General features: G+C 37.9%; 1 protein-coding gene across 6 annotated transcripts in view; it reads left to right on the top strand.

The window, feature by feature from the left end:
* The window catches only part of LOC115215524 (formin-like protein), a 196,570-nt gene that overhangs the window by 160,193 nt on the left and 17,225 nt on the right, over positions 1 to 19,152 (top strand). For all 6 annotated transcript variants that reach the window (XM_036506083.1, XM_036506084.1, XM_036506085.1 and 3 more), the window contains 5 exons: positions 8,155 to 8,355; positions 10,584 to 10,708; positions 13,653 to 13,806; positions 14,566 to 14,623; positions 16,653 to 16,722. In XM_036506083.1, coding sequence (XP_036361976.1) covers positions 8,155 to 8,355; positions 10,584 to 10,708; positions 13,653 to 13,806; positions 14,566 to 14,623; positions 16,653 to 16,722 — 608 coding nt within the window. The remainder of the gene's footprint in view (positions 1 to 8,154; positions 8,356 to 10,583; positions 10,709 to 13,652; positions 13,807 to 14,565; positions 14,624 to 16,652; positions 16,723 to 19,152) is intronic.

Here is a 19,152-nt window from a genome sequence, read left to right on the forward strand (position 1 = left end):
TCCTTCTGGGTGTCATAAAGCCTTGTTCTCTTCAAAAGATTTTATTTTGATGAAATAAAATTATATTTTCCTCCTTTTCATAAAAATAAATTCCCTACTCATTTTAGGATCAGAGATCTTTGAATTATATTTACCCTAACACAGTAAACAATGGAAAATGGTTGGAGGTGGTTTTCTTTTTTAATTGAAGTGAGGAGAGTAGCATATAAATGGCTTAGTGGTTGGGTGGATGATGGAGAGATGTATTGTTGGATCATGAGAGATATTTTATATTTTCCTCACATGGAGCATGTATATAGCTGTAACATGTCACCACATTTGATATGGCTTTTGAAAGGTGTCGGCAGTCTCTTCCTGTAGTGGTTCCTTGATTGGGACTGAACTAGAGATTATCTTCACTCACTCTCACACATCTTCATCAACACACATGCACTGACCTGTATCTGCTGCTTGCGTATGCATGCACCCACACACACACACACACACACACACACACATCCACTCACGCAACCACTTGTATAGTCACATGCTCATTCACACACACACACAACTACAAGCGTGCACCTGTGAAGCTACATACATTTACATAAACATTTATTTATTAATATAAACTTCCTGGTCTACAAGCTCCATCTTAACAACAGTTGATACCATTCATTTCATCTACCCTTTCGACCTGATTACAGAGGGTCCAGGCTGTTGGCTGATCCAAGAAGGACCCTAATCATAAATTATCATCTGTTGCAAGGGTTACCTAATCTAAGCTAGAGGTAACTGTGAACTTAGAGAAATGGAGAAATGCACACACACTTTGACAGACAGACCATTCAACAGTTGTACCCCAAGACATACATTTCCTTGTTGTACAACAAATGCATATATAAATATTGCATGTGTTAATGTTATATTTGTGTAAGAAGACCTTAATTACAAGTACTTCATTAGATGTGTCTCTGTTGACCATTTAGTCTAGACAACTGTCTCGGTGTTGTGACAGAAATTATTGTGAAGCACCACAACTGTTTGATATTCTTTTTAGTAATTTTTCCTTTTTTTTCTTATTTTATTGTTGTAATTGTCGTATCACTTGTGTACATTGTGCTTTCTGTTTTATTCAGTATTGTTGCCTGGTTTTTGTCAGTCTTAAAAAGATTTTTATTTTCATTTATTTAAAAAGTGAATCTGTAAAAAATGAGAGCATATATATGGCTTTTGACCCTTCTGAAGCCCTTACTTTTAGTTCTGGATCCCCCACCTGTTTCCTAATGGATAGTTAATTAAAGCTCTGTTTAACATTAATTACTGGAAGATAACTGTGACAGAGATGTAGCCAATCAAATCATTTGGGGGCCACGCCCAAACTTTGCATCTCGAAACAAAGTAAAATACCAGAAAATAGTCAAAAATGGCTAAACATCTTGTATGGGGAATTTGTACACCCCCTGTGATTGGCAAAGTGAACTCTACAAGTTAGTATAAATGGGCATGCACAGAACAGTCTGGGAAGAGTGTCAAATGTGCAGTCACAGAGTCCAGGTCGTAGGAATTATTGAATAGAGACATGGTGGGGTGCTTGTAGAAGGTGCACAGTTGGAGAGTACATAAGAGAACATCAGGAACGGTTGATATTGTAACAGTTCAGATATAACAATGGCAACGAGAAGTCGTACATTCTATCACATCTGTTTTTTTATTTTCATTAGTTACTATCAACAGATGTTTGATCTTAGTTCTTGTACAGTGGTTAGGAAGTTAAAGTGCAAAATTATTGTAGTTTCATGGGTTCAAATCCTGCTCTAACCATTGATTTGTACTTCTTGTATCAAGTATATTACTCTGGATTTTTAGTTTGTTTTATTATATTCATTATACCATTGCTGTTGCTACTACTATTACTACTACTACTATTACTTGTGAACATGAGCATTGCTTCATATAAAAATGGAAGCTGTGGACATAGCTACTTTGAGCAAGTATATTTGCACCACTTCTATGTCTAAGTTGGCTGATTGTTAAACCGTCCCTGCAACAATACATGAGCAAAGTCCATTGACCTGCTCTTGGGAAGAACTGGCCACAAGTAACTCATGGGTGAAGGAGGAGAAGGAAGAGGTGGTGGTGGTGGCAGCAGTGGTGTCCATTCATTGCTGTTCTGTTTAACCCATGTTGACATGAAAAAAAAATGTAAAACTATGAAAACAAAACAAAAACTAAAAGAAAGCTGGTTTCATTGATTTGGATTGTTGTTGTATGTCCCCTTTGACGAAAGCTCAAACCCAGCAGTAGTCAGTAGATCACATTGTACATTCTGGGACATGAACATTAACAGTTCTAAAGTAGGTTATTGATTAAAATTTAAACTTTAATCTCTGACCTGACATGGCCCTTTTAGGATGTCAAATATTAAAGAATTATTTCCATGGCTGAGAATTGGTAAGATTCTGTCTGTTAGCAATTTTAGATCATTGGTAGCTGTTATTTAACACCAGGTCAGTGTCCAGTTAACTTGTGGTCAGTAGCTTTCTAGCAGTGGCTATCCTGTCTCTATGTTTTCAGATTGGTCTCTCTTAGGCTATACTATTCACTCTTTAAGATGCTAGGGCCTGATTTTGGTAAGTTTTGACTGCTCTTTCTAGCAGATAAACTATATGGTGACTCTCTTGTTGGCTGAAGATTATTTTAATGTTCTTTAAACCAGATCAGCTGGGATTCAGTAAAAACTAAGAACAGAGGTATTCCGGTTCTGAATATCTCCTTCTTTTTCAGACCAGGTCATATCTTGAACTTTATTATTTTAAACTAGACAACAAGAGATTTATTAAGGTTGGTCTTTTTGTAGATCAGTGGGTCTCAGCTGTTTTTTTTTTTTTTTACCTGTGCACCCTTTTGATTCCAATTTTTATAATAATATTAGGAATTGTATTAAAAAAACCCTGTTAAAATAGTCTGTATACAACCAATTTATTTTGCACCTAAATTTTAACAACAAACCCTTATATGGGCTGCTAAGGGTCATGTGGACCCCAGTTGAGAATCCCCATGGATTTCAAAAGAGAATTTTTCCAACAGAACAAACACTAAGGCATAATGGAGTATTATTATTTTATCACGAGAAAACATATGTTCACATTATGCATCTGTTGGGAACCAACACTAAATTGTTCTTCAGGGATCTGGATTTATTTTGGGTTTTGTTTCAAGCATGTTCTTGCTTTCCCAAAATCAATAGACATTTCATTATTATTATTGTTGTTTCATGTGTGAATATTGAATATATTTAAATGTTATTTTTTAAATGTCTTAAACACACCATATACTCAATGCATGCTTTCCTGTGTTTTTTTCATTTCTTTGCCTCTTTTTTTTTTATATAATCCACATGTTTTATTACTGTTGATATGCTGTGTTCCATAAATCATTCGGGTTTTCATATGTACAAAAAAACCTAACAAATATTGTTATATACAAAATGTATTTTCAATGGTTCATAACCATCAAAAAAAAAAGTTTGGAAATAATGACAAGCTATACTTTAATATTGTAGAATTCCAATACTGTCCACTTGGCAGGACACACGGACACACACATAAATTCCCTTGGTGTATTATAATTAAACTAATAACATACATTGGCTAATTGTCAACTCATTACAGCTATTTCTTATGTAACTTTTAATAGAAAAATCGGAACACTGCATCATTATAAAAGACCATAATCATTAGATGAGAAGTAATTTTAGAAAGCATAAGAATATCCAAGAATTGCCAGAATCGCCTGACCATCCCATGTGCTGGTGGCACGTAAAAGCACCCACTACACTCTCGGAGTGGTTGGCATTAGGAAGGATATCCAGCTGTAGAAACTTTGCCAGATCAGATTGAGCCTGGTGCAGCCTCTGGCTCACCAGCCCTCTGTCAAACCATCAAACCCATGCCAGCATGGAAAGCAGACATAAAACGGTGATGACGAGGACAGCAGGGATGTGTCTGTTGAGGCCAACTACAGGGTTGGTTTTCTCTGTGTTCGCAGCCGAAATATCCTATCTGATATTTCAACTCTCACCAACCATAGTCCAGAACCACACACATTACCCAACCCTACCTGGTGCATACCTTTTCATGTACCTGATTCTATCAGAATCCTCATCTTCTTATACACACACACACACACACACACACACACACATATATACACACACATTATTAGATAATAAATCATATTATATATGTAAAATAATCACTTGTCCTCATATATGGAGTTTTGAAATCCAAGCGTTTGCTCTACCAGTGATATTTTTTCCCCAAAACTTCCACAATTTCTTATAAATATAGGTGCACGTGTGGCTGTGTGGTAAGAAGTTTGCTTTCCAACCACATGGTTCCAGGTTCAGTCCCACTGCATGGCACACCTTGGGCAAGTGGCTTCTACTATAGCCTTGGGTTGACCAAAGCCTTGTGAGTGGAGTTGGTGGAGAGAAACTGAAAGAAGCCTGTCATATTTGTGTCTGTCTGTTTGTCCCCCACCACTGCTTGACAACCGGTGTTGGTTTGTTTACATCCCCATAACTTTGCAGTTCCACTAAAAGAGAATAAGTGTCACCCTTAAAAAAAAAAAAGGAATGAGATTGATTCTTGAAGGTGGTGCTCCAGCATGGCCACAGTCAAATGGCTGAAACATTGAAAAGAAGTAGTAAAAGATATATTTTGGTAATCTGACTGATTCTATATTCTTGTATTTTATGGCATTCTGAAGCTGATTACTGGACAATCTTTGTAAATTCCATACATTTATAAACTTAATGCCTCCATTTATTCCACCCTTTTGGACTCTGAGAACTCCATTGGCTTCTCTGAAGAATCTCATCCATTGTTACAGGTTTCCCTTTGTAATCTGCTTCCTGTTAACAAAATCGGCAAAAAACATGGAAGAAAATATAAGAAACACAGTTACTGAGTCATCGACAGTCAAACGAACCTGTTTCTCTTTTTACTTGTCTCAGTCATTAGACAGTGGCCATGCTGGCACACTGCCTTGAGGAATTTAAGCCGAATGACTCAACCCCAGTACTGTTTTTTTTTTTTTTTGAAGCCTGATACTTATTTTATCAGTCTCTTTTGCTGAAGTGCTAAGTTATGGAGATGTAGACACACCAACACCAGTTGTCAAGTGGTGGTAGGATACACCCACATGCAATGGGCTTCTTTCAGTTTCCGTCTACTAGATCCAGTCACAAGGCTTTGGTTGGTCTGAGGCCATGGTAAAAGACTCTCATCCAAGGTGCCACGCACTGGGATTGAACCCAGAACTATGATTGGGAAGCAAACTTCCTATCATATAGCCACTCCTGCACACACACAGTTCTGTTGTATCTAAGGAGAGTCGTTTTCTTTTAGTGCCTTTGCGAGTCAAAACTATTGAAACGGTTGCAAGACGCAGCAAAAATTTTAGAAAAATAAAAAAGAAATAAGTGGAAGTTTTATCAGTGAGTGTTTTAAATTATAAGGCACTAAAAGAGAATGACTCTACCCAGACACAACAGAATATGCTTCAGCACACAAACTCACATGAAGAATCTTGCAAACCAAATCCAAAAATGATTTAAACTGTTAATACAAGAATGCAAAAGAGATAGTTAAATAACTGTAATTCTACTTTTGGGCCACTCTATGTTTGTGTATGTATGTATGTGTATGTATGTATGTATGTATGTATGTATGTATGTGTGTGTGTATATATATATATATATATATATATATATATGTTAATATACATTTACTATATTTATTCACACTCAAATGTGGGAGTTTGTGGAATTTTATTGTAATGTCTTCTGCTATATTTGAATAATCTGCTCACTCATTATTTTATTACCTGCTTTCTTCTCCAAATGGGAGATTTATTAACACAAAGTTTGTGTCTGTTTGTTACCCCTTAAATGATATATATTTCTCACCTTGATAAAAAATATATAATTTATGAACGGATGCAAGTTGATTAACTCTTCTTAAGATTGACCATAGTTATTTCACTGGCTGCATGGAGGTGAAGCCGACCACGGGTACAGATCTCAGTGGTTGAAGCAAATATTCAAACTGTACACATTGGAAACTTGCTGTGGATAATGGGTATGACTCACTTGTGGGCTGCAAATTGTTATGGACCTGGATTTTCCAGAGTTTTGGTTATGAGTTCTAACAGGTTTCCTGACCAGCCATGTGCAGTGACCTTGACGTGATCACCGTCGCTAATTTATGACTGCACCTACTAATTGAGTGTTTAATGGAAATGGTAACAAAAAAAAATCATAAAAATAAATTTGATTTCTTCAGATAAAATTTTATTAGGAATTTTTTAAAAATATGATTTTTGGTTCTTCTGCCAGCTAGTTTCTTCTGCACTTGAATTAGCTAATACATAATACACACTTGCAGAGTTTTTTAGCGTTTGGGTGTGCAACCCTTAATATCTTTCTTTTTCTCTGTCTTTTAAAAAACCCTGTCTTTGAACAATATTAATTCTCTCTTAGTATTGCTGTTCCCAAGAAAGGGAAGATGTTTATAAACGAGTCACAAGTAAATGCAAGTCGCTGGCATTCTGTCAGTTACGAGGATGAGGGTTCCAGTTGATCCAATCAGCAGAACAGCCTCATCATGAAATTAACATGCAAGTGGCTGAGCACTCCACAGACACACGTACTCTTAATGTACTTCTCAGGGAGATTCAGCATGGCACAATACACTGATGCTGACCCTTTGAATTACAGCTACAACTCATCTTTGCCGGCTGAATAGACTGGAGCAATGGAAAAATAAAGTGTCTTGCTCAAGGACACAGTGCACAGCTGGGTATTGAACTCATGACCTTACAATCATTGTGAACCAAATACCCTAACCTATTTCTTTACTACCCACAAGGGGCTAAACACAGAGGGGGCAAACAAGGACAAACGGATTAAGACCCCGGTGCATAACTGGTACTTATTTAATTGACCCCGAAAACATGAAAGGTAAAGTCGACCTCGGCGGAATTTGAACTCAGAACGTAGCGGCAGACGAAATACTGCTAAGCATTTCACCCGGCGTGCTAACGACTCTGCCAGTTCGCCGCCTTTACCAAATACCCTAACCACTAAATCACATACCTCCATGCAAACACTCGTTAACACATGCACACACAGTATTTTTAATTATTATTATTTATTATTCTGATGATGAACTGGCAGAATCATTAGCACGCTGGATGAAATGCTTAGCAGTATTTCACTTCTATATTTAAGAGATAAGAAGTTATTTACATTATTTACATTTGACGGATATTTGCCCTCATCTTGTTTGTTGTTAACACAATGTTTCAGCTGATATACCCTCCAGCCTTCATCAGGTGTCTTGGGGAAATTTCAAACCTGGGTTCTCATTCCTAAGATATTTTTCAATGTATTATTATTATTATTATTATTATTATTATTATTATTATTATTATTATTATTATTATTCAGGTCACTGCCTGGAATTGAACTCAGAATCTTGGGGTTAAGAGCACAGGCTACTAACCCCAAAATTCCAAGTTCGATTCCAAGCAGTGACCTGAATAATAATAATAATAACATTGAAAAATACCTTAGGAATGAGAACCCAGGTTTGAAATTACCTCAAGACACATGATGAAGGCTGGAGGGTATATCAGCCGAAACGTTGTGTTAACAACAAACAAGTTGAGGACAAATGCCTGTCAATTGTAAATAATGAGTAATTTCACTTGTCGCTATATTCTGAGTTGAAATTCTGCTGAGGTCAACCTTGCTTTTCATCCCTTCAGGGTCGATAAAATAAGTACCAATTTAACACTGGGGTCAGTGTAATTAACTTGTGCCCTCCCTTCAAAATTGCTACCCTTGTGGCAAAATTTGAAACTTATTATTATTCTAATGATAATCAAAGGCAATATAGTTTGATGGTAAGTAAATTGTTGGTCATTTGATTTTCATTCCGGTTCAAACCACTTCGTTTCAGTTGCTCTGGGGCTGGGTGGGGGTGGAGAGATTAAATATTTCGAAGAGATTTGCATGTTTTTTTCTCTTTCTTTTCTTTCCAAATTGTGATTTAATCCTGCTTCTTTCATTCATTCTTTCTTTCTTTCTTTCCCCTTCCTTTGCAGATGCACCCGATGTTTTGCCAACAGCAACTCAACTGGAGAAACTTGGCCCACCACCAGCGGCACCACCACCTCCTCCGCCTCCTCCACCCCCACCGCCACCACCTCCCCCACCTCCAATATCAAGTATACCACCACCTCCCAGAATGTTAGGCGCACCTCCCCCACCCCCTCCCCCTCCGCAAACCGAACATGGTACAGGTGGTTAGTATATTCATTTTTTAAAAATTATTATTATTATTATTATTATTATTATATTCATTTAGTATATTCATTTTATTATTATTATTGAGTGAGAGAGCAGTGCATGCCATCAGAGTGACTGAGGGATAAAATATATGAAGCCCAATATACCCATCATGACTACCCATCTGATATGGATACACCAGGTACATGCATTGCAACCACACATGTGACATGGTGATCTCATATCAAGATAAACAGTGCATGGCCATGTGGGTGGGGCCCAGTTACAATTTTCTTCAGCTCAATCATTCCCACTCAAAAGGCCTCTGAATAAAGATTGTTTAACCCTTTAGCTTTCAAACTGGCTCTATCCAGCCCAAACACTCTACATTTTCTATGTTTGATCTGGCCTCTTATACCTATCCTACAATGTCATTGCAAAATTTGCCATTTCATCAGGGACAGCTTTATTTCCAGTCTTTCAGGAGTTGATTTTGTTAACTGTATCTTACAAAGTTTTTGTCCTTGTGTATTTCTGGAGAATTACCAGGCTCCTAGGTGTTAGGTTGTGAGTCATTCCACAAAGGGCAGGAGAAAATAACTCTTGTTACCCAGGTGTTCCCCTAATAAAGTTGGCACAGGACTGCTTCAACTGTCAGCTCCCTTACTAATATTAATGCCTAAAACTTCATTGTTATGATATTACTGATATTCTTATGTCACAGATGCAGTTGTGGAAAGTCATGAATGCTACAACTCTACCATGTTTAATGCTTTAGCATTTAAACCGCCCATGTCCAGCCCAAATATTCTTCCTGTTTATGTTGAAACCAGCCAAACCCAGCCTCTCACCCCTCTCTCCCCAATGTCATTCTAAAAATATAAAATGACATAATCAAAATTTCAAAGCTACGAGATAATGCATGATTGATTTAACCTTTAGCACATTGTAGGTGCATCATATCACTGTATGAGTTCTCTCCTTGTAGTAATAGGGCAGTGTCAAGGGAAACAATTCTAGACAAAATGCAGTGTGCTAAAGGTTAAAACAAGGTGAATAAAAAAACAAAACCCTTACATGTGACAGTAATCTGAATGCTAAAGGATTGAGTACCAAAAGCAAAAACAATATTACCATTGATTTCATTAAAGCTTAAAGTCAGGGTAAAAAGCACCAACCGATCGTGGTTATTGCCAGCCTCCCCTGGCACCTGTGCCCGTGGCACATAAAAAGCACAATCCATACGTGGTCGATGCCAGCGCCACCTTGACTGGCGTCCGTGCCCGTGGCATGTAAAAATCACCAGCCGATCATGGCTGTTGCCAGCCTCGGAAAAAGGACGTGAAACGATGATGATGAAAAAAAGGTTGTTGATACTAGAGTAATGTTGATATTTGCAATGTCTGAGGATATTCAATTAACAGCATGAGGATACATTGTGATAATTGTTGCAAATTTTTGCTACCTGAGTTCAAGTTGTGTTGAGTTTCGTTTAGCTTTCGGTCTTTTCAGTATCAATAAAATGTCACCCCTGCTGCTGGGGTTGTTCTCCATCCCTTCATCTGTTACAGCTTGGATGTTCTGCTGAATGCCAGGTGGAAGGGCTGATAGGGTGTCTGGCTTTGTATTTAAGCTGCAGGGCTACCTGAAACCCTGGGTGTGTCCAGACTGCCAAGTCATCCTCATCTGTCAAGTAGTTTTATTTGTACCTCACAGGTGAACTTGAAGCAGCGATGATGGGCTGCTGACCTTAGCCACAATAAACTTTTAAATACAGCTCTTTCTTTGGGCAAGTTACTTCATTCTATTTGTCTGTCAGCTCAGGAAAGCTGTTGTTTGTCGATAAACTTGAGTTTGTCATCAGCCCTAGACCTCATAAGGCTGGGGCTTCACCTGGTTTCACTGGCATATAAGTGACTGTGATTACAACACTCAACCCATGGATGGGATGTTGGTCCATCACATGTTAACTTCCCATCTGTGACTGGAACTCATAGCTGAGTGGATTGGAGCAAAAGGGAAATGTGTTTTGCTCAAAAACACAATGTACTGCCCAGTCTGGGAATCGAAACTGTGATCTTATCATTGTGAGTGCCACACCCTAACCACTGGGCCAGGCACCTTTCTTTTCTTGTCTCCCCCCCCTTTTTTTTAATGTTTTTAACAAAACCTTTGAATTGGTGAAAATGTGTTTGTGAAGATAATTTTCCTTATCTAACCTGAAAATTTATTTCTTTTTGTTTAGCGATGACCATTAAAAAGAAAGTGCAGTCTAAATATCGACTACCACTGTTGAATTGGACCCCTCTCAAACCTCAGCAAGTGAAAGGGACCATCTTCTCAGATCTTGACGATGAAAAGTTGATGACTGTAAGTGGGGTTTTTTTCTCTTTTTTTTTCTTTTGTTTTTAATTTCAGCCAAAATTTTATTCAAAGATTGAATCACAATTTAATTACAAGAAACAAAGAAAAAGGAAAAAGGGAAGTGGTTTAAGTAGCAGAAGCGGTGGGGAGAGAGTAGGGGGTTGTGCACCCCAGAATGAATGGTAGGTTTGGCTGCACCTCACAGTCATGTCTGATGGTATTGCTGTGGAGGATGGTCGGCGACACTCACCACAGCAGCCACCATCCCACCTTGCAGGGCTTGGTTCTTGCTGAGGAAGTATATTGGCTGTACATAATGCTTCCTGACTGTAATAAAGTAATGTTTTGGCTTAAATGGTGGGGGACAACATCTGAGGGACTTTTAGCCATTGCAGTATTGAGCTTTCAGCATTGACTTGAATGTCTTCAAAAGCCCCCCACCCCACCCCTGCCGCCAAGGACACTAAAACCATTTTTACACAATACAGACATTGCAAGAGAGATGTTATATTACTACAAAAAGAACCTTGGTGTGTTTCAATATGGTTGACTCGGGGGGAGGGTGCTGCCTCCAAATAGCACCAATAGAAGACCATACTGGTTTTGTTCTGTACAGGCACAATCATGGCTGTGTGGTAGGAAGCTTCTTTCCCATCCACCTGGTTCCAGGTTCGGTCCACTGCGTGGCACCTTGGGCAGGTGTATTCTGCTGTAGCTTCCGGCCGACCAGGGCCTTGTGAGTGGGTTTGGTGAATGGAAACTGAGGAAGGCCCATTATAGATAAATGTGTGTGTGTATATATATATACACACACACATGTACACCATTCGAGTGTGATCGTTACCAGCGTCACCTTATTGGCTCTTGTGCTGGTGGCATGTGAAAACACATTCAAGCAAGGTCGTTACCAGTGTCGCCTTACTGGCACTTGTGCCGGTGTACAGGTGGCACATAAAAAAAACACCATTTAGGCATGGCCGTTGCCAGTACCGCTTGACTGGCCCTCGTGCCGGTGGCACGTGAAAGCACCCGCTACACTCTCAGAGTGGTTAGCATTAGAAAGGGCATCCAGTTGTAGAAACTCTGCCAGATCAGATTGGAGCCTGGTGCAGCCATCTGGTTTGCAAGTCCTCACTCAAATCGTCCAACCCATGCTAGCATGGAAAGCGGGTGTTAATCGACGATGATGATGAAGGTAGGTGGGAGCCATGACATTTTCGGATGTGTTTCCATAACAGCATCACTGTAATTGGAAACCTCTTCATCCCTTAGCACGAGTAAATCATGATGGAGACAGAAGACTGGAAATTCTGCAGCAGCTGATGTTGTGTGACTGGTGGATGATTGAACTGATTATTATGCTGAAGGCACTTGGCTTAGTGGTTAGGGTATTTGGCTTATGGTCACATGGTCATGAGTTCGATTCCTGGTGGCACACTGTGTTCTTGAGCAAGACACTAATTTTTGTCAGCCAAGTGGACTGGGGCATCATGAAATAAAGAAATACCTGTAATTCAAAAGGAGCCAGCCCTGTCACATTCTGTGCATCACACTGAATCTCCCTGACAGCCATGTTAAGGGTATGCATGTCTGTGGAGTGCTCAGCCACTTGCACATTAATTTTACGAGCAGGCTGTTCCATTGATTGAATCAGCTGGAGCACTTGACCTTGTAACCAATGGATTACTAGGTTTTTAATTACTATGTTACCCATTTCCACACAATTTTCTTTATATTAAACCTTTGCATACTTCACTGTTTTCTGAAGCTAATAAAGGTTTTCATTGATTATGTTAATTAAATATTGGGATTCTTATACATTTGACCAACTCATCTATTCCAACACCAAACTACTTCTTCATTGCTGAATGACTTTTTTTAAAAACTTTTCTGACTTAAGAACCTTGCTACATCAGACTTCAGTCCTTGCTTACATGCATTGGATGGAATTTTTAATAGCCAGATGTCCTTCCTGTTGGCAACCCTTACCTGTTTTCAATGAAGATTATATTCCTTGTGGCTAGACATGTTTGTCATGGAAAGATTGGAAACAAAGGACAACACTTGTTTGACAGTAACACTCATTTACAACAATCGTCTGATGGCATGACAAGGAGACACTACACATATATATACATGTATACACAATAGGCTTCTTTCAGTTTCCATTTACCAAATTTACTCATAAGGCATTGGTCAACCCAGGGCTATGGTATAAGACACTTGCCTAAGGTGCCATGCAGTGGGATTGATCCTGAAAGCATGTGGATGGGAAGCAACCTTCTTACCACACAACCATGCCTGCACCCCCCCCCCACACATATATTAAATAAAATGAGAGATCAAAGCCAAGGCAGTGTGAAATTTCTAGGATATTTATAAAGAGTGTAGTGGGTGCCTTTTACGTGCCACCGGCATGGGAGCCAGTCAGGCGGCACTGGCAGGGATCACACTCAAATGGTGCTTTATATTTATCTCTTCATTGCTGACATAAAACTGAAGCTAGGCATCTCCTCTTTAGAGTCCTTCAGTGTCAAAAAATCATTGACACTTCCCACATGTTAGTGCTGCTCTGTCAAAGAATGTTGAGAACTGCTTCAAAAATGGTTGTGATCAAAATATCCTCACAAAAAAGAAGCTATGATCTGCTTCGTTGTTCCATAGACAATATTGATATCTAAAATAACAACAACAACATTGAATATATTTGACCAATAATTTCAAAGCATCAATATCCAGTGTTTCATTCTGTGATCTTTTGTTTGAAAGTTGTTGTTCCACCCATGCCAGCATGGAAAGCAGACATTAAATGATGATAATGAGTTCCATAAATCATATTGAATCATTAATTTATTTGATAACAAGAACTTCTTCGTGAATTTCAGTTGAGTAAAAAGTACCATGTGATTGATTTTATTTATTGATCTACGTAATTTCTTTTGTTTCCTAGGTGATAGATTTTCATGAATTTGAGGAGCTCTTTCGTCTGGGGCCTGCCGGCCCAATTAGCCGGGATCCTACTGTTGGGACTCCTAAATTACTTAAAAAGTTAAAGAAACCTGAAAACATAAGCCTCCTTGAGCCAAATAGATTACGAAATGTTGGTAAGTAACATTTTCACCACTTATTTCTGAAACACATTATTGAATCACTTTGAAGTTAACTCTACAGGTTTTCTATAGAAATTAGAGCCAGCACTGAAAGTTGTTTCATATATACGAATGCATCTGTGTAAACAATGTTATTGAAGATAGAAAAATAGTTGATGCGTGGATATGCACATTTTTGATGAGTTCTTGCCTCTTCTTCTGCACCACATTCAACCCATCAACCATCCACAAACAAATAACTACTAAAGAAAGTAGTGTAACTATTGAACTGACCAATTTTACTTATTAAACACATTCCTGGAAACAGATACATGCATATTAATTACTTGTAAGTACTCATTAACTTGGAGTAAAGATTTTTGCCAGCATAACATGGCAGTCCTGGTTTAGGACGAATGTTGCTGTAATTTAACCCCAGGAGACATTTGTCTCCAGCTGGACATACAACACAATCTGTGTCCCATGTCCAAAAATATAAGGACACAGATCATGTTGTATAGCCAGCTGGAGATGATGTCTCCTGGGGCTAAATTACAGCAACATTCATCCTAAACCAGGACTGCCATGTTATGTTGGCAAACAATCTTTACTCCAAAGTATTGTTGCTGAATATCTCTCGTTGTGGGATTTAAAAATAGTAATTTTCTAACTTATTAATTGTTCGTTATAAAATGGAGCTGAAATAAATTTACTTCACCTTTCTCACAGTTTGGTTCAAATTAAGTTAAAAATCTTTTTCTTCTTATTTTTTAGCAATCACAAGAAGGAAGATAGAAATGACAAATGACGAAATTGTTAGAGCAATTATTATGTAAGGCTTTGTTCTCTTCTTTTTCTGTTTCTCTCCTCGTTTCGTGCTCTGTTTGTTTCAGTCATTGGGCTGTGGCCAGGCTGGAGTACCACCTTGCAGGTTTTAATCAAACAAATCAATCCCAGTACTTTTGATTCTAGTGCTTATTTACTCTGTTTCTTTTACTGAGCTGCTAAATAATGGGGATGTAAATAAACCAACACCAGCTGTCAAATGGCAGGCTGGAGGGACAAATACAAAGGTGCATATATGCACTCTCTCTGTCACACACACACAATGAACTCCAAATTGGCACATCAGTGTTTATGGTCTGTCACAAGTTTAACCTTTTAGCATTCAGGTTATTCTGTCAGATGTAACGCTTATTTATGCACATTGTTTTTAATTAATCATGCATTATTTCATAGTTTTGAGATTTCAGTGATTTGATTGTTTAGTTTTTGGTAGATGAGAGAGGCTGAATGTGGCTGGTTTGAACATAAAACAGGTTAAATATTTGGGCCTGATATGGCCAGTTTAAATGGTAATGCGTTAGCAGTGAGGAACATAGATGTGGGATCATAAATACTCTCAGTATTCACCAATCAAATACAATATTGCAAAAACAATAGCAAAATAACTTTGTAGTGAGTCAGGAAAGCTATTTTTGTTGTCGCCGTATAGCACAGTTGTGCTATGGCATACTCCAGCCAATCAGGGCTGGGTGCATATGAATACCAAAGGCAGTTCTCTGTCCAAGCAGAGAAGCGAGACTTTTAGGCAGTTGGTGAAAAGATGGCACAACGGCAACAGTCCCTCTTTCAATATAGAGCTTTTGATTTTTCACCACCAACTTCGTGCAGCTAATTCAGAGTTATATTGGCTCTCGACTTGTCACCTCTTGAACAGCCCATTTCATTTATGCTAACTTCTCTCCTCAATGCTGGGTAACCTCAGTCACAATTCTACCTCATACTGAACTGTATATTTTTCGCTTAAGCTAGCTCCATTCCTATTAGCTTATACAACAGAATCATTTGTTCAAAAGTAAGTTATAATGCTTTACCTGACTCACATACATACAGGCTACATTCTTTTTATTTGCTTTCTCTTGTAATAATTTAATAAATTAAATTATTTGTTTAAAAACTGTCTTCTGATATTCCATTACCCATGCTTCACAAAAGTACATTTACTGAACTTACTACTAAAATCCATATTTCAACTGTATGTGATTTTTCTCTTACACACACACATACACACAGGCTACACATATTACTACTTGTCGGCTCTTGTTAATTAAAGAATATTTTATAAAAATTGCCCCCTGATATTTTCCCTTTTACCAACTCTCACACTACAAATTGGCAGCACCACCCTCACTACCCTGGTGACACTATAAATGCACTCACCAAATTAGCAGACACTACAAATGGACGCAAACATTTATTTGGTGACTTTTTACACCTTGGTCACTGGCAACAAGACGTGATCGGTCCTGGAATACCAGAATGTTGAAATGTATTTTGTCAAACAGCAAAGAATATATGTGTGTGTGGTGTAGAACACCATGAGTTTGTCCCATGCAAATATAAAAATGTAGACATTGAAATGGTAGAAGTAATAAGAAAATAATCTGTTGATGTGGTGCTTAAAGCCAATTTTCCCATCTTAATTGCAAAATTAAAATGATGAGTTAGAGTGAGACCTATTAGCAAAGATTTAGTTTCACTTATCTGTTGATATTTTACTTTAGTTAAAATATTATAAAATTGTCTTTGATTCTGTTAATTTTCTATAGAAATACCATTATACTTTATGGTGCCAGTGTAGTTGTAATGGTACTAATGTCTTAGATTTTGGTTGTACCAAGCTGATACATGTTCATGTATGTTTAAAAAAGTGTTTACATGGTATGTGATTGACTCAGCCTGGTGTCTAACATCTTGTTATACTTAGAAAGAACTTTGTGTTAAAATGAGTTGCTTTTGAAGATTTTGAATGAACTCATTTCAATGATTTCCTCACGATATTTCTATTCTGTTTGCAGGTTAGACTTACAAAGACTTAGCTTGGATATGGTTGATATTTTGTTAACCATTTTGCCAAATGAATCAGAAGTAAGTATATATATATATGTGTTCTTTTTTATTGCATCTCAGGAGGGTCATTATGCCAATAATAAACACACTGGTTGTATTTCACTTCTAAGTTATTAATTGGATAACTATTTAGCCACTTAACTAATTGATTGATTGTACATTTTATTAATCAGTTGTTTGTCAAAGTCCTTTCATCACAAGTCTCTTTTGTTCTGTCTTTATTCTTTCAACTAAAAATGTCAAAACATAGCAAATCAGTTCAGCACAATGCCAGATGTCCTCTGTATCATTGACGTGGTCTGTGAGAGGATAACATGGAACACTGCAAAAATGAGAAAAGCATCCTTAGTCAGGGCAAAGCAATTTCTCGAGGGAGATCTCTGGGTGTGTGTGTCAGTGAGGCACAACCTCTTAGTCATCCGAGACCAGTCTGCAAGCTTGGTCTCCAGGCTAAAACTTTTGGAAGGATTGGGAAGCTAAGAATGCAGATGGCGTCCCTTGGTGTCTGCGAAGCCTGTAGCAAGACAGGTTGGATGCTATGTACAGCATTCTGGAATTCAGCCTCACCATAGCTCACGTTTAAATGCCTCTTTTTTAAACTTTTGTTCATGTGAGACGAATTCACACTCTGTTTTTGTTGCTCATTACAACCCCTAATTTTTAGTTTTGGGAAATGAGTGTCTCCTCAAACTTTTTGTATCCCGCTCTGTACAAGACCTCATTTATATTGGAGGTCATGACGCTCAATAACTGAATTGTTTGTCAACCACAAACGTGTCTCGTCCTGTTTTCAGACATCTCCCCCCTACTTGTGTCATTGAACCAACCTAATTAAGTTTTTAAATTAAAAACTTAATTAGTCCTAATGAAAGATTCCTCCAACCATCATATAAGTTTTCAATGGATTGATTTTATGGTTTGGTTTTGGTCATCCTGCTGGGTACCCACACCGTTTAGCTTTTCCTTTGATCTGTAATGTGTGTGTATGTGTATACACACGCACATGGATGTGAAGTGAAGATGCTATATAATTTTACAATTCAAAAGCACCACCCCCCACCACTTGTGTGTTGCCTTGGAAATGGTCCATGACTGCTGGCTTCAGTTCTCTGGGTTGACAAACAGGTTCCACCTTATTGAGTAGTAGTGAGATCATCATCAAACGGAAGGAACCTACTGTTGACCACCAACATACACAAGTTTTCTGTTATGGATGTTCATATCTCTGAGAGGCTTTTCTCTTCCTTGTTGCATCAGATTGATCCAGCTTCTTTTCATAGAATTCATTTCGCTTGTCTCTTTTAGCTGAGAATATCAAAACCATACACCATTGTAGTTATTGCAACTTGTTACTATTTGAAATTGTTTTTATGGTCTTTGAGCAGAGATTTGCTGAGGAAATGCATCTTGTTCCTTAACTCTACTCCTTTGTAACACTTGGCACTTTAAGAATGCTGCTCCTCTTTTCACCAAAGTGAATACGTATTTCACCTTTTGACATAAAATACAAAACTTTACTTTAATTTGGTGAGAAAATTTAGTGTAAATAGCAAAATGCAGGTAACTCTCCCCCACCCCCCTTTTTCCAGTTTTATTCATCTTTGCAGTATAATTATGATTGGATTCATGTGTGGGTCATGGCCCAGGGGCCTCTTCAGCTCAGAGAAGCCTAAATCTTGGAGTTAAGAATTTAAAAAAATTATATTTACAGCAATCAAATAATTTGAATCTTTTTAAAATTCCAAAGATTTCTTTTGAAATTTAGTCCTATTTTGATTTATTGGGCCCTTTTAAGTTTTGGTGCCTCTTCAAATTGTCTGGGGCTCTCTTTATTATCTTTATCTTATGCTTTGAATTAGCAAAATTGTAGGGGCCCAGGAGCTCTACTAGGTTTGAATCCAGCCCAGTATGCATGCATTTGTATATGCTTAAGGGTATGGATGCTGTAAGTATGTTTAGCTATGTGTGTGTGTGTGTGTCTCCTTGTTTCTTTCTGTGGAAGAGTGTAGGCTCGAAACGTTAAAGACTTTTTCACTTCCTGAGCATTATACTAATACATCTGTTTGTTGCCTACACCACCTGTCTTTGGCTTTTGTTTTCTTTGTGAATTCTCCCCGTATGTATGTATGTATGTACGTATATATATATATATATATATATATATCCTCTGTCGTGTTTTTGTTCCCAACTTTGACCCTCTATAAATCCTAAATTTCATTTTAGATTTTTATGAGAACTGTCTTTAAAGACTCATATTGTCGTTGAATGCTTGAAATGAGGAGTAGACAGGCAGCTGACAACTGATGAAGGGTCCTTTCCCTGTGTTTACTTGTCCTGTTTTCCATTTTTTTTCTTGTTGTTTACATATTTAACTCACTTGTTTACATATTTCATGTTGTTTGCACTGTTGGTGACGTCCTGTATCCATACATGTATGTATATATATCC

The sequence above is a fragment of the Octopus sinensis genome, linkage group LG9, assembly GCF_006345805.1.
Source record: "Octopus sinensis linkage group LG9, ASM634580v1, whole genome shotgun sequence".
Classification (NCBI taxonomy): Eukaryota; Metazoa; Mollusca; class Cephalopoda; order Octopoda; family Octopodidae; genus Octopus; species Octopus sinensis.